This window comes from Acanthopagrus latus, chromosome 6 (assembly GCF_904848185.1).
Source record: "Acanthopagrus latus isolate v.2019 chromosome 6, fAcaLat1.1, whole genome shotgun sequence".
NCBI lineage: Eukaryota > Metazoa > Chordata > Actinopteri > Spariformes > Sparidae > Acanthopagrus > Acanthopagrus latus.
Genome location: NC_051044.1, coordinates 4,271,042 through 4,283,975, shown reverse-complemented (window position 1 = coordinate 4,283,975; position 12,934 = coordinate 4,271,042). Strand labels below are relative to the sequence as shown.

Below are 12,934 nucleotides of genomic sequence, written 5' to 3'. Positions count from 1 at the left end.
GAGAAGTCACTGCAACAGCTCAGCCAGACTCGCCCGGGCTTAATTTGTGTCAGATCCTTCCAGAATACCAACCTGAGGGTTCAGCACTTCTTCTGTCAAAATCTGTTTCTGAAATATTTAACGTTGTCTGCTTTGGCAGTCCTTTCTTTTTTAGTAACATTATTCGCAATTTTTTCTTCATCTAGGCACTGTAGCCTGAAGGGCTGACCCAAAAAAGTTGACAATTGGAGTCGTCAGTTGTGAAGACCCTGAATCAACTTGCATTTAGAGCGCTGAATCACTTTCTGCTGTGTCATGTCATTTTACACAGCATTAACAGTGCTCCAACAGATGAGCCACCACTTATTATCGACTGATACATCATCTAAATAATTAAATCTGTGTTTTCTAGAAAGACCAGAGTAACATATTCTCTATGTGCTGCTAAAATACAGCAGAATACAGCAGGGCCTGAGATGGAGAACAGACATGTTATGTCACTTTGCAAATGACAAACATTAAAAAATTAGCTGGATACAACAGAGTGAGACTTTGCATGCTGTTATTATAGCTATCCAACTCTCTGTCCATAGCGCTGGGTCAGCACTTCTTAGTGCAAGATCTAAGAAAAATATATAGATTCTGAAAAGTTTCCCACAGCACCGGTCCATCTATCCCCTCAGCCACATACAGCTTACTGGCGGGACCTTGCAAACATGTCGGCCCACCTTCAAATCCATATGGATTGAAATATGAAATTTGCAGTAGGAGAGCTTGTTAGCTGCTAGCTGTAAGCAGACAGTGACCAGCAGAGTCCTGCAGTGTGTTTGGACTGGTCTGAGAGTTTTCTCTTCATATGAACATAAAGCCACTTGTGATGAAGAACCGCAGCTGAGTACAGTTTCTGAAATCTCTATCATGAGTTCAAATTAGCTTTTTCATTTCTTTGGAATCACATTTGAGCCCAGCAGAAAGTTCAACAGAGCCTCCACATTTCAGCTCTACTTCCCACTTGCTGATCCTGCCAATTAGCACTGCCATCATTGCTAGCAATTTTGCTCATCAGCAATGTCGTAAATGTTAGCGTAATAGCCAATCAGTGTTATCATAACTGTTTACAATAACGCACAACAACTTTAGCGTAATTGTGAACAATAATTCCCACAGTGACGTCCTAATGTAGCGCCTCAGGTCATTATGTTTTAGTTGACACTTTTCTCCGGAGTAACGGACACTAAAAGAACAGTTAGAGGTCGCATGTGTTGCTTAAAGACTCATAGACAATAACAATATCTACTTATGGAAGAATGAGCTGCTGGAGGGATCAAATCCGGTCATCAGCTAGAGGGCATGTTTATAATCAGCACTCAAGCGTCAATGTTTTCTCTGTAGAGACCAGGGCTGCGTTGTCTGATGTGGATTTGGTGAGTCAGGAGGGACAAAAAAAAAAAAAAAACAACAATAACTGTGAGCATCAAAACCTCAAAGCTGAGCGAGCAGAATGGCTTCCACCTGGGTGCTGGATTGAAAATATGTGTTAGATACTTTGATCTGACATGGCACTTTTACACAGTACACAGTGCAGCACATTATAATCACCACAGCCACGGGACTTTTAATTATCTACACGAATTTCATGGTGCAAAACAAAAACATCACTACATTCACTGCTAATTTGTTTTATCATATTGTCTCAAAATATTGAAATTAGAAAATCACAAGCCAACTGACTTTTTGATGCAAAAGAGACAAAGACTACTTTCTAAAAACAGGGTTGTGTTACAACATCATTAGACAGTAACTGACTTAAATACCACAGATGGTTAAATAAGCTAAATACTTCAACTGTCGGTCATCTTATATAACGAGGGAATTAAATAAAACCGCCGGCTGCCTCGACGACACAATGCTAATTCTGAGAAATAATTGCACTAATGATACAAGTTGGCATGAAATGAATGCGTCCCGTCACCGTGACAGTTGTTGAGAATAATTACACCACAGTATTGAACTAAATCTCATACGAATATTAATTATGTTTAAAAGTGCTCCAAGAAGCGGCTTTATAAAGACGATTCGGCCGGTTGCTGAGGCCTGAGTCGGGCCTGTGGAAGCTAACGTGAACGGAAAGGTGAACACAGAAGGTGTGGAGACAAACACACACACGCCAACACTGCCAGTAGCCAGCAGGCTTTTGAACAGCTGTCATACCTGCCTGCTCCAATCCCATCACACACACACACACACACACACACACACCCACACACACACACACACACACACACACACACACACACACACACACACACACACACACACACACATAAAGCACCCCGTGAATGGATGTGACAGCTCAACACAGCGCCACTAGCCCAGAAACACATGTTCCTTTCTACTACGCTTTACACACAAACCAGAACACACACACATAGCGACCGTGACCAGCACCTCTGTCCCACTTCACTTCACATCAACCACCTCTCTGTCTTTCCCCTCGCTCTCTTTGGCCCACTTCAATCACTTTCTTCTCCACTGCTCTTGTCTCTTCTCTTCCTCCTCTTCTCCTCATGTGTATCCTTCTCCCTCTCTGTAGATTTCTTCCCGCTGTCACCCTCCTCCTCTGCTCCCTGATAGATATTTTTCTTCTTTTCACACCCTTGGTTCATCACTCCTTGTTAAGTCTGTCTGTCAGCGGCTGCTGAAACCTGGTGGCTACTTTTACATGCACTTTAAATACACACACTACACAAAATGTTCAGGGATTTGAGACTCACTTTAATCTGAAGTTCTGTCTGAGCAAAATGAACGCTCCTGCACCATTTATTCCTGCTTGGGGAACATTTTCTTTAAACTACAGTACCCAGATATGTGAAGAAAGTACTGATCCTTTTAATGAGTATTCTTGTAGATTTATCACAATTATTACATCTAAAGCAGAAACAAAGTGGGTGCCAAAGACAGTGGAAGGGATGTGTTGACAAGAAGAAAAATATTTAAAAATTTGTTCCTTATCAAAGATAGAGAGAAGACACAGAGAGGAAGAATGAAGGAGGAAAGTAAGCTAGAGGGAAACAGAGGCAGGGGAGGACAGAACGCGAGTCTGCACTGTTAGCACATAATTTTCACCTGCTGATTACCACAGAGTACAAATTTCAGGGGGGCGGACAGCAGACACCGCAAATACACACACGCGCACACACTCACACACACACAATGTGGTAAAAACACTGAGACACAAAAGCAAAAATATCCACAAAATAAGACACACACAGAACCACAGACACATCAAATTCCCATTCCAATTAAATTAAAGTTTTGACACAACTTACTTGAAAAGTAAAACACAAACAACCACAGCCCCAAGACACACACAGGCTACATTTTGTTCCAGGCGAGATAAAGGCATCATCAGTAACAAGGAAGGAAGGCAGCACTATTCAAATGCTTCTCACTCTCTCTCCTCCGTGGATCAAAGGTTAGATGCAGATTGAGCTAAATCTCTCTTCATGCCGGCACCTTCACTCTTTTGCAAACTCATCCCCATTCTCCTGTTCTCATTCTCTCTTTGTCTCACTCACTCCATCTCTACTCTACAAAGGCTTTTGTCTTTTTTCTGTGCGTCAGATAAAGCTCTCGAGTAAAAAAAAGGCTGAGTGAGACTGACAGCAAAAAAAAAAAAATGGCAAAAGAAAAGGGGAGGAAGAAATATGGAAAAATGGCAGAGGTGGGAAAACACTCAACAGAGGCGAACAGAAAGACAAGGGAGAATTCTGGCAAAAGGAGGAGAAAGGAAAGAAAAACAGTATGAAGGAATGAAGAAAACATGTGTTCAAAAAGAAAATGTGAAAAACCACAGGGATGAAAAACGGGAGAAAGGGTGGATACAACAAAGCCAGGGAAAGATAAGGGGACTCTGAGACAGGAAGGAAGGAAGAGAACTTGAAGAAATTGGAGGGAGAAACAAGTCCAATTATCACAAGGAGACAAAAGAACATAATAAATGCGACTAATAAACACAGCAGAGAAAGGAGAGAGATAAAGAGAAAAGAGGAGATTGGTGATGATGGCGTCCTACAGGGTTAACTAGCCCCCTCACGACACACACACACACACACACACACACACACACACACACACACACACACATACACACACACAGAGTACATCAGAGATCTGATGGGCTGTCACTTTATCAAATGAACTGTCACACGTTGTGTCCTTACACCCCCGCTGGGATCCTCATTATCGGTCATGATTGCCCCTACCTAACCTCCTCTATCGTCTCCTCCTCCTCTCCTCCTCCAGCCCCATGCACTCCACCTCTCCTTCATCTGTGGGGCACCTTCTTAACATCCCAATTATCATCTTCTTTGATTTGCTCTCTCATTCTCAAGATGGAGTAACTGGGAACATTTTTTTTTTCCCTTTCTTTCTCACGTTCTTTGGCTCATCTGCCTTCTAGTCTCTTTATTTCTAAATCAGACCATTCAGACAGAAGCTTTAACCATACCGAGACTATATTTTATCTACCTTTTCTACAATCACTCAACAACAGAGTTCTATTTGTCAAGTGAGCAGAGTATCTAATTCATACTTAATAATGACTGTTTCAATTCAGCATAGCATAAACATTCTAGACCGCAACAAAGTCCTCTTCAACCACGAAGGCAACAAACAACAAAACCACAATCAAACAGAAGAAGGTATACACAGGAGACAACAGCAACAATAACAGGGAGATTCTGTCAATGAAGCGACACCAAAAAAAGAGACAGAAAAGAGAAAGAGAAGAGAAAGCTTGAATACAAAAAGAAGAGCCGTCACTCACCTGCACATTTGGTCCTGGTGACCAGTGGTGGCCCTGGCGGCCCGGTTCCTCCCTCCCCAGGTCTGGACAGCAGGACTTTGATCTCATACTCCACATCTGGGTCCAGATGCCACAGTTTGTAGGTGGGGGCGTCCACCACGTGTGTCTCGGCCCAGTTCCCTGAAGTGGTGCGGTACTCCACCTCCTTCAGGATGATTGGCCCGTCGCCGATGATGCTGTTGGCATTGGGTTTGATCCAAAGGTAGGTGGCGCCGACAGCCAGAAGTTCAGGTGGTGCAATGGGGGTGGGCGGAGCTGGGAAATAGGAACAGAGGTGATTAGTTATAGATTCAGATCTTATAATCAGAGAATATTCTATTGAAAATGAAATCAATAAAACATGTCGTCCCTGTTGAATCCTGCTGTTCAGTCTCAGAGCCAATCACAAAACAAATATATCACCTTGATTTGACTGTAACTGTACCCCCACCTGAGAAAACCACTATTGAATTAGAATAAATTACAGAAGTTCTCTTTGAAAACTATATTAAATTCCAATCAGTGGTGCTTAAGTGCGTATAAACTCAACAAATGAATGTTGCACAACCCTCAGGGTGCTCTGCGTAATTTTCAAGAATAACAAACACAATTTCAAATGCATCATTTCATTATGTGGTGTTTTATGTACCACCTGCTTTGAGATATTTTCAGGCCTTTAGTGATTCCTCCAATAAACATATCCATAAAGAATGATGAAAGAAAGTTCAGAGGCAAATATCTTTTAAGCAGATTGCTTTAAAACCATATAAATCTCAATATAGTCTGTTATGATTGTATCATTATGGAATTAGTCTCCAGGCAGTGACTGGATTCCGATTCACATGGTCCAGATCCAGGTAGATCTGTTTAAACGCAGCCCTAGTTCTACCCTTGGACCCTCATAGACTCCTGGAATATGTTGTTCATCTCTGTGGGAAGGAATCAGCTATGAATCAAAGCTTATTCTGCCATCACAGCTGCAGGCTGTGCAAGACAGCAGCCACTAAATGGTTACAATGTGATGTACATGTAAAGTAGAAGCAGGCACAGTTTTGCATTTAAAAACAGCTGCCACTAAAAGCTAAAAAGGAGACATTTTAGAGAGCAAGTTCTCCACCTTTAGCACTAATCCATCACTTTGTTGACATGTTGCTGACAGCTACTTTGCCACTAGACTTTCACATTATGCTACTTTTAAAATAATGGCCTCTGTCAACCCTAAAAGCATAGGATGTTTTATTACTCCCTCCTTTTTTTTTTCCTCACACCAAACTGGAGACAGCCGCTTCTTTTCAAAGTGAGATAACCGACATCCACATGAAAAGTGAGACCTCTTCGAAATGTTACACAAAATGGTAAAAAGGAGCTCTAAAGCTCATAAAGGACTGAAGAAGTGGGGACTAAAAATAGACTACCACAACCTCTTCACACGTATTATATAAGGATAATTAATTACCATTGGAGTTTTACTGTTGGTCATCACATTGCAACAGTGAGATTCCTGCATGAGTCTGCATGGACAGCGCCTGTATTTCCCAGGATCAGCACCTTGGACAGAGGCACTGACACTGTTTTTAAGCAGAATGATGAGGCGATCTGCCCGAGCTCCACAGAAAACACAGAAGACATTCCCTCACGAGCGGACTGACCTCTTGATAATCTTAGTATCGGCTGAACATTGTGTATTTGAGATCAATGAAGTTTTCAATTCTCTGTAGCTCAGCTGTGACCTAGAAGCCTCCAGACAGGAACAACATTTCTATCCGAGCCACATCTTCACCTCTATTTAGACACATTCAGGTGTGTCTGAAAAGGGTTATCATGATATCACAGACTGCATAAACTTGTTATATTAATAGACATGGGGACATGCTGAAAAAAGAAATGCATGTATGACGTCGGACAGATCATTCAAACATGTACTGGTACACAATGAACTCATTGCTCCATACAGTAAGCTTCTAAAAAAGCTGCGACTTAAAGAGTCCTTTTGAGATTGAAGTCTAGGTTTCTAAGTATAAATCTTTTTTTTTTTTTTTTTTTGTCCGTGGCAGGTGCTTTGTCAGTTGACAGCTACGTTATGCTAGCTAAGAATAATGGCCCTTCTCCTCCTGCTGTCTAAAAGCAAAGTCCTGATCTCACTCTCCAAGTTTTTTACTTTCCTCCAGGCTGCATTAGAATATGTATGGCGGCTGCGGGACCGATGAATCAACTGTCAGTCACCGCACACTCATCCATCTCAACTATATGGAGGCTGTGAGTGTGTGTATGTGTGTGTCTGAGTCTGTTTGTGCATTCCTGAGTGCAGGAGAGAGTGAAAGACAAAAAAAGCATATCTATGCACCTGTGGGTGAATGTGTATGTGCATTGCATACATCTGAATGCATGTGTTCCAGTCAAAATGAGGTACAGCTATGTTCAGGAACCTTTGCACCAGTGGTTCCCTTCCCAAAATAAAATTCAAAGTAATACAGAGAACAAGACATTAATTTGCCTCCATTATCCTGAAATTAGAGGGAACATTTTTTTCATTTGTGTGTCCAATTTTCTTAATGGTTTCATCTCTATTATAATAAAAGAGAACTTCCTTTACCCCCAAGAAATTTTTTTAAGGGTGATTCACCGGAAGCAGCCAAAATTGGTCTATTCCCGTTGCTATTTCCTTCCCCTGCTCAGAAAAGGGGTAGATTTAAATACATGCAGAACAGAGAAAAGAAAAAAAGAAATCTGCTGTACAGTAACATAAATTGCAAAATGATGAGCTGCAATGCAAAGTAAAAATACTGTAGCATTAAATGTGTCCAATCTTTAACACCATCCTTTAAAAAGCAGGCTGTTAACTGTGTTTTACAACTGCTGCAACAGAGACTCAACTCTTCATTAACATCATTTATATTCAACAACTTCCCCTGATGTTACTCCACAGGAAGAAAGAGCAAGATCGTTCAATCACTCCCTCCCTCCGTCTGTTTCCTCCCACCATCCCTCCATCGCTCCCTCTGCCAGCTCGTTTACAGCGAAGAGTTACAGAGGCCACCCAGTGACACACAACCTGGCACCCACGATGACACGGGGTGTCACACATACTTGTACCTATTATGCGCATGTGAATCCATCTACACAAAGTCATGCACACGCACAGACATCCATATACTTGCACATACACACATTTGGACCTGGAGGCTAGCCCTGAGATACGCAGACATATTTTATTGTGTACAATTTTACACACAAATGTATCCATCTGTGCACAGAAACAAATCTCCTCACACGCATACAGAACTGGTACACAGACTCACTCTGATTGCTCATCAACTACAGTTGGTCTTCAGTGATCACACAGTGACGCTAACGAAGTGTGAGAGGAGGGATGAAAGGAAGAAGGGAAGAAGAATGAAGTGTGTTGGTGAGTGGAGGGCAAAAATAAGAATCATGGAGGGTGGGAGAAAGATTTGGTCAAGTAGAGGGAAGTGAAGAAGGAGGAAGAAGAGGAACACTGGATGAGGGGATGAAAAGAGGGGTGAACGCGTGCAAAAATGGAGAGGGGTGAGGGAGCTTGGAAGAAAAAGTTAAGGAGGGTTAAGAGGAATGATGAGTTAATGAATGAGTACTGCTGAAGCCTAAAATGTCTTCAGCAGTACAGCCCAAAGCCTCGAAAACAAGTTTTATAGCATTGCGATAAAAAGTATGTGTTTGTTTTGTTTTTACAGATTACCCGACAGGTGTTTGTTACAACTTTGTAACAAGAAACCTCAAACAGTCCACCAAGAGTTTAAATTCACAATGGAGTACCTGTTTGCCTTAACTTATCATTCTGCAGTAAAAACAGAGAAGCAACACAAGAAGAGGCACTGTTTTCCCAGTTTGCCATCCCCAGGTAACGGTGAAACAGATGGAATAACTGTGTAAACTCAAGACTGGAAAAGAAAAGGTGATAGAGATTGAGATTGGGGTTTCTGAGGCAAACTGGGATTCTCACGGTTCTGACTGTTTCCTGCTCTGGGAAGTAGCAAGGCCACTAGCGGTAGCCATGTGCTAATGCTGTCTTTGCAAATAGAATACCGCAGGGAAACTCCAGGCGGAAGGAAAGTTGAAGCGTTGTCTATTTCCGCTTTTAAAAAAAGTAGTTTAAAGTCTGAATTTGCAAAACCTAGATATTAAAATCATAAAAATATGAATATAAAACAGAAGAGAGCAGACGTCTGCAGGAGTCCTCCCGCAGGACACCGTTTCTTCTCTGCAGATGCTCACACCGTAGTAAAAACAAGCAGGGCTCATGAAGTTTTAAAATGGGATACAGCAGGAGTGCAGCACTGTAACTGTGGGCCAATAAAGACTTCTGTGTGTGTTTGTGTGTGTATGTTTGCAGCAGTCCCGGCCCCATAAAGGTTTTATCTTGCGTGTCCTGGGGCCTTGTTGTCAAAAGACGCATCGCACACTCAAAAATGACCTGTGTTACTACACCCTGAGGGAGCAGAGTATATGGATCTAGTTTTTTACTGCACTGTATTACAATCCCAGCATGGTGTTTGAAGATGGGACAAAATGTGTGTGTCTGTGTGTGAGTATGTGTGTGTGTGTGTGTGTTTAATCTTGTTTGGAACTGTGTGCATGAATCATTTTGTTTTATGTGAGTTAGTCTAAATAAGGCTAAACAACTAAACAATCAATCTGAATGATGAGGAGGAAGCCAGTGTGATAAACACCAATAAGAAAGTAATATTGGCTTTGTTCTCAAATTGGACTGCTTTAAAAAGGACCAACTGTAGATGAAGCTGATGGCTGTGAACATATCCACCTAAGTGTGACAACAGAAAAAAAATAATAAAACTCACTTTGCTTACATCAACAAAAAAATCACATTCAACAACACCAAGTACGACTTCAAACCTTTGTCTGATCACTCCAGAGCATCCGTACATTAATCTAGCCAAATGCTATTCTTACAAGGAAAGCTGCCTGGGCACACTTGGACACAATCCCAATATATGTGTCATTTCTTAATGGCTTGTTGGCAAAAATGAATCCGCAATATAGCAAAACATTACAATGCGCATCAAGATACTTATGTGACAGTCAATTCTAAAATATAATCAATTTACAGGGTAAAACAGCACAGGGCCCAGTTAAGATCCCTGTGGTACACCATGACCATTAAGTATTTTGTTGTAATTTATATTTCATGACAGCATCCTAAACCCAAGGCCAAACTGATTTGTGGGTCTGGAACCAGTTACATTCTTTCAAAACTGTAGTACAACCTACAAGTGAAACAGCTGACACGCTGTAGGAAGACATGGGAGAGACTGGAAGACGATGAAATCATGTTAGAAAACGGTGAACAATAGAGCACGAGAGTCAGTTTGGCTCTGCTTATCAGGTACTTCCAATCTAAATGGTTCTCCTACCATTTCACAGTCTGCTTCCTCTGACAGCCAGTGAAACAGACACACACACACACACACACACACACACACACACACACACACACACACACACACACACACACACACACACACATACACACAGTTATACATTCTGAGGAGGAGGTGGTAAAAAAAAAATCATATAGAAATGAAGGAGAAAAAGGGAGGGAAAGGAGTGAAGATTTAGGAGTAATGGCTGTTTTGTTGGTGATATTAGTTTTTTATCACCTCTTCTCTGGTAGCAGTTTATAACCTGCCTTATAATGTGAATGTGTTTGTGACTGTATATTTCTGTTGACATGTGTGTCTGTGGCAAATCAGGAAAAGTGCTATTAAATCTTTTCCGGGGTCTGCGTCGTGTTTTCTCAGAAAGAGAGAGAGAGAGAGAGAGAAAGATTCAAAGATAGAGAGAGTGAAATAGAGTGTGTATGTGTGTGAGAGAGTGATGGAGAGACAGATAGAGGAGGACTCAGCCCACCAGAGAGGAGAGAAAAGATATCACCCAGGTGGCGGAAAAGATGGAAAAATCAGCTGCACTGAAAACGACAATCGCTCCACTAAAATCAGTTTCTCTCCCATTTCAGCAGCAGGGGAGGTGATAATAAGATGGTCCAGATGATAAGAGAGAAAGGTTTTCCTCCTGTCCATGTGTGGCTTACTTCCGCCGTTTGTCTGTCACTTCACTTTGGGTTTTCATCACATTTTTTGATTTGAAAAAGCAACTTTAAACAGAAGGAAATTAGATTGTATTTGGTTTGAGGCAAATTTTTACTTTTTCTCTGACTTTAAGTATAAAACCTGTTTCTTACAAGTTGGGTCTTATATTTTCATAGTTCTGGCCACTGGTTATAATATAAAACATGAAATGTTAATGTTGGTTTGATTAAAAATCTGTCTGATTGTCTGACTGTCCTTTAGTGATGTAATAATTCTCTCAGGAATAAACTCACTGATCCTTTAACCAAAGTAAAGCAAAATCAGGAATGCCCCTCTCATGTCTCTACACACCAATACGCCTAATTATTCTAATTTTACTTAAACTGGATAGAATGCATTTAATTAGCATGTTAATATTAGGAATATGTCTAAAGTTAGAAATTTTTCTTTGCTCACGCTATATATTTGTTAATTCTACTCCTTAATTTTCCGTATGTTGCTTCCCTATCAGTAATACGTCCCAGGTCTATTTCGCAGCTTCTTGAACTCAGCAGTTCATCTCAGAAAGAACAGATAAGCAGACACATACACACACAAGCACACACACACACACATACACGATCCACCTCAGATATAATCAATTCAGCTCATCAAGTGTTAATAACCACCACATGCTGCGTGTTTGAGTGGAACAAATTCATATTGGAGACGTTTTATTGAAAACCAGATGTACATCTGTTTTGCAGTATTGCAAAAAAAAAAACAAAAAAAAACCTGATCAGTTCCCAAAATCCCCATTCAATATTTCTTGAACAGAGAGTAGCACTCAGTCTGTAATGTGTTGTCTTTTAGTCAAGCAACAGTTATCATTATTATTTTTTTTTTTTTAAAAAAAAGGATCCTAATTGTGGCTGTGTAAATTATAGTGTTATTTTGGTTGAGTTGGTGCCACTTTTTAACCTCTCATTTTAGTGAAAAAACACAGCAAAGACATCAATCATTTTGCTTATTCATTTTAAAATCATATCTCCTATAAAATCGACGGATGGGAAACATTTTCTAACTACAGAGCTGTCAGATTTCAGAGCTGACTGAGTGCTCACAGCTTTGGTCATGTGGAAAAAAATTGACACCATGTTATTAGAATATGGGACAGTTAAGATAAAAAGTCAGTCAATAAAACCTTGTCAAGCTGAACTATAGCCAAAAAAAAAAAAAAATCAACATCAGAAGTAAACTGCATTCCTATAACAGACTGCACAAATCTTTTATCTTCTAGTTTTTAATATCCCAACTTGTGGTGGAAAAGACTTCTCTGTGAGCACACCATCCACCTAACATGCCGGTGACCTGACAGCCTGAGCCCTGCATGCTGCAGATTAAAAAAAGAGGATGATCCTGCCTCACCCTCATGAATGTACTCCACCTGAGGAGAAAAGGTCTGACTCACCCGTCGACATGCTATACAAGCGACCTGCTGACTTGCCCTTGCATCATCCTCCACATCTCCTGGCTTTGTTAACATGTAAAAGGTGCGAGATGGAAAAGTTCCAACTTATTACAGAGTCCAGTGAATAACACTGAACCCTTTTAGGATTGTTTTGTTGTGGCATAAAGTCAAACTGACGCTCCACCTCCTTAGTCTTAAACTCAGCTAACAAAATAAGACTTAATATTGTTTCTGTATTTCTTTATGACTGTGCAATCTCTCTCAATCAGTCGCTTATTAACCAGCTCAACACTGCTGCTGACTTTTATATAAATACATTTCTCCAAGTCCTGGGGATTGAGTGCTTTCAGTTTGCTGTGTGTGTGTGTGTGTGTGTGTGTGTGTGTGTGTGTGTGTGTGTGTGTGTGTGTGTGTGTGTGTGTGTGTGTGTGTGTGTGTGTGTGTGTGTGTGCATACACCTGTGAGTAACACACTCCATACTCCCTCAGGCCTCTTACTAAGTATAATGAATTCAGCACTTGTACACACAAATACACACAATGGGAACATCCTTCTCGACTGCCTGGTCACAAAGAA

The 12,934-nt window shown here is 41.0% G+C and overlaps 1 protein-coding gene across 17 annotated transcripts in view; it reads right to left on the bottom strand.

The window, feature by feature from the left end:
• The window catches only part of ptprt (protein tyrosine phosphatase receptor type T), a 311,154-nt gene that overhangs the window by 198,035 nt on the left and 100,185 nt on the right, over nt 1–12,934 (bottom strand). For all 17 annotated transcript variants that reach the window (XM_037099888.1, XM_037099891.1, XM_037099886.1 and 14 more), the window contains one exon: nt 4,808–5,101. In XM_037099888.1, coding sequence (XP_036955783.1) covers nt 4,808–5,101 — 294 coding nt within the window. The remainder of the gene's footprint in view (nt 1–4,807; nt 5,102–12,934) is intronic.